The following is a 2741-nucleotide window of genomic DNA, read 5'->3' on the forward strand; positions in this document are numbered from 1 at the left end:
GAACAATGTATAATTTGGAATCTGCAATTCTATTAATCACTGGATTCCCATGAAATAAGGGCAATTTCGCTAACCATATTAGTTTGTATTATGCAGTTTCTATCTTTATAAAGGCACACACAAAATTAAAATGGGTAGCCCCAATTTTGGTGCTACTCAAACTGAGAAATAAACGCTTTGCAAAAATGTACACAACCATGTGCAGTTGAGATCCTGATATGGACATAAGCCAGAGTCGGTTAGCCAGAGTCCTTTGTGCGGTTGGGAAAGCGGTTTGTGCGGTTAGGAAATGGATGGACTTGGGACTTAGTATCAACCATTCAAATCAACCGATAATCTTAAACCAATCGTCTAAAGGAAGATCGAATGGCACAGATTATGACATGAGGGTAGCTAGGAGAGTTCTTTTGAGAGGGGAACTCCTTACTGCGTAATTATTGAATAAAAACATATATAAGAACAAAACATGCATATGCTACTATTATAAAATCTGGAAAAAAAAATTTAAAATCTGGATCACGGCTATCGAACTTCAAAATTTTAGTGTCTCCAAAATTCTTAATAATATTAAATCTATTTCTATCATTAAGAACGATTCAAACACTCTAATATTCTAATTATAATAGTCTAATTATAAAAAAATTATTTGACCAAATTCTTAACACGAAAATTATCGTCTAGGCAGACAGCGCCATTTAAAATTGTAACTTCCAGTGCTGGTTCAAGTAATTATTATTGTAATGACGAACGTTGGGTTTGTTGGGCAAGAAACCCCGACTTCAAACGCACGTTGGGTTTGTTGTGCAAGAAACCCGGTTCTACGAAGAAAACGAGTGGAAGTTGCCGTCATGCATGACACTTGCCCTTATATTTTTATAATTTTAGTGGGATCTTCGATGTGTGGGGACTTGATCGCAATCCGCGAAGCAGCTGGCCATTGTACTTGGTCAGGAATCTTGGCAGTGCGAGACCTCCTTATATACCGGGGCGGGCGAGTAGCTTAGTGTATCATAGCGGTGAAAAAGCAGCCATTAGATTGCATACAATTCAATTTCAGAGCAATCCCGATGGAGACATGTGCAGAAGAGGTGCAAGTGAAGCTGCTAGGTGGCAGATCAAGTCCCTTTGTGCTGCGGGTCCGCATAGCACTTGCTCTTAAAGGGATCCATTATGAGCACATCGAAGAGACTATGAATCCTAAGAGCGAGCTGCTGCTGAAATCGAACCCTGTCCACAAGAAGATTCCTGTGCTCGTCCACAATGGAAAGCCAATTTGTGAGTCCATGATTATTGTGCAGTACATAGACGAGACGTGGGACACTAGGGCACCATTTCTTATGCCCAAAGATCCATATGACCGAGCCATTGCGCGCTTCTGGGCTGCCTTCATAGACGATAAGGTAATAACTCCCCTCTTTAATCCCCTCTCGTTCCTTTCCTGCTGCCCGCTTTTTTCATTATCGAAAGTTTTAATTGCCCTTTTTTGTACTCAGTATCTAAAACGGCCATGCTCTTTGTGTGTGGCTTCAGCTGCTACCATGCATTCGGGCAGTTTTTACGGGCCAAGGAGAGCAGTGCCAGAAAGCGGTGGAAGAAACGGTGGCGAACTTTCTTATACTGGAGGAAGCTCTGCGAACGAACCTCTGTTTCTTGGGAAAAGCGTATTTCGGAGGAGATGGGATCGGTTTTGTTGACATCGCATTGGGTGGTATGTTAGCATTTGTCAATGCCCTGGAGAAGGCTACTGATTCAGTTTTGATAGACGCGGAGAAGATGCCGCTGTTAAGTGCATGGATGGATCGGTTCTGTGAGGCCGATGGAGTGAAAGAAGTTATGCCGGATCCGGTCAAGCTGGTGGAATTTATATGCGCCACAAGAGTCAAATTTGCATCCCTACCTGCTGCCAATTAGCGGAAGTCATTCGGCCATTAAATTAAGATAGAAGAAGACTGTATTTAATTGGATGTTATCCTCCAGATTGTTTTTAATTTTATGTTGTCAGTTTGATTGATTGTATGCTTGTTGAATTGTTGGTGTTCTATCAGTTTTCACTTTCTTCCATGTACTTTGACTTCAGGGAAAACAAAACTTGCAGAGATGCCGTCCCATGAGCTTTCCTAAAAAATTGTTCGCTTCATCAAGATTAAAGCGTTCCCTAGTGTTTGGTATTCCATCTCCATCACTTACGCATCATCATTACCAGTTACTTCACCTTGATAAAATAGAGCACTACTATAATTTTGTTGTTTTCCTAATAAAAATATTTTTTTTGTACAAAAGGAGTCAGCAAATTTAACCATGGGTTGGCAGTTATAAAATGCATAGCCTATTTTGTATGCGGTCCTTTACATATGGAATCTTGATTTTTTGTTATTTTGCATGTACGTATGTAGCTAGCAATTCCTCAATTCCTCATAATAGTTATTAATGAAAACAACACATAATTTCAACGAGTATATATGCATTTATTAGGAATGACACTGGAATTTGTTAATGGCTTGCACATGAACCTCAGATCTATATTTTATGTGACTTACTTGGGCAGATATATAATATATTTATCAAATTTTTATATTATATTTTTAAATATAATATATTTATCAATTTTTTATAAGATATTTTTAATAGGTAAAAGAAGATATAGAAATATATTTTATTTATTAGTTTAATTATATAAATTAAATGGTTGATGAATGTCATTTTTATAATAAGGTTGGAAATTATTCAAATTTTAAGGTTGG

At 38.1% G+C, this 2741-nt stretch overlaps 1 protein-coding gene across 1 annotated transcript; it reads left to right on the plus strand.

The window, feature by feature from the left end:
• The first annotated feature begins 982 nt into the window (after nucleotides 1-982).
• On the plus strand, nucleotides 983-2027 carry LOC149204711 (glutathione S-transferase U17-like). The gene is made up of 2 exons (XM_089393357.1): nucleotides 983-1400; nucleotides 1531-2027. Exons 1-2 carry the CDS (start codon nucleotides 1068-1070, stop codon nucleotides 1909-1911), a joined length of 714 nt encoding a protein of 237 aa, XP_089249483.1. The 5' UTR covers nucleotides 983-1067; the 3' UTR covers nucleotides 1912-2027.
• The last annotated feature ends 714 nt before the right edge of the window (nucleotides 2028-2741 follow it).

This window comes from Pinus tabuliformis, chromosome 1_2 (assembly GCF_031772625.1).
Source record: "Pinus tabuliformis cultivar Carrire ecotype Pingquan chromosome 1_2, CPIR1, whole genome shotgun sequence".
Classification (NCBI taxonomy): domain Eukaryota; kingdom Viridiplantae; phylum Streptophyta; class Pinopsida; order Pinales; family Pinaceae; genus Pinus; species Pinus tabuliformis.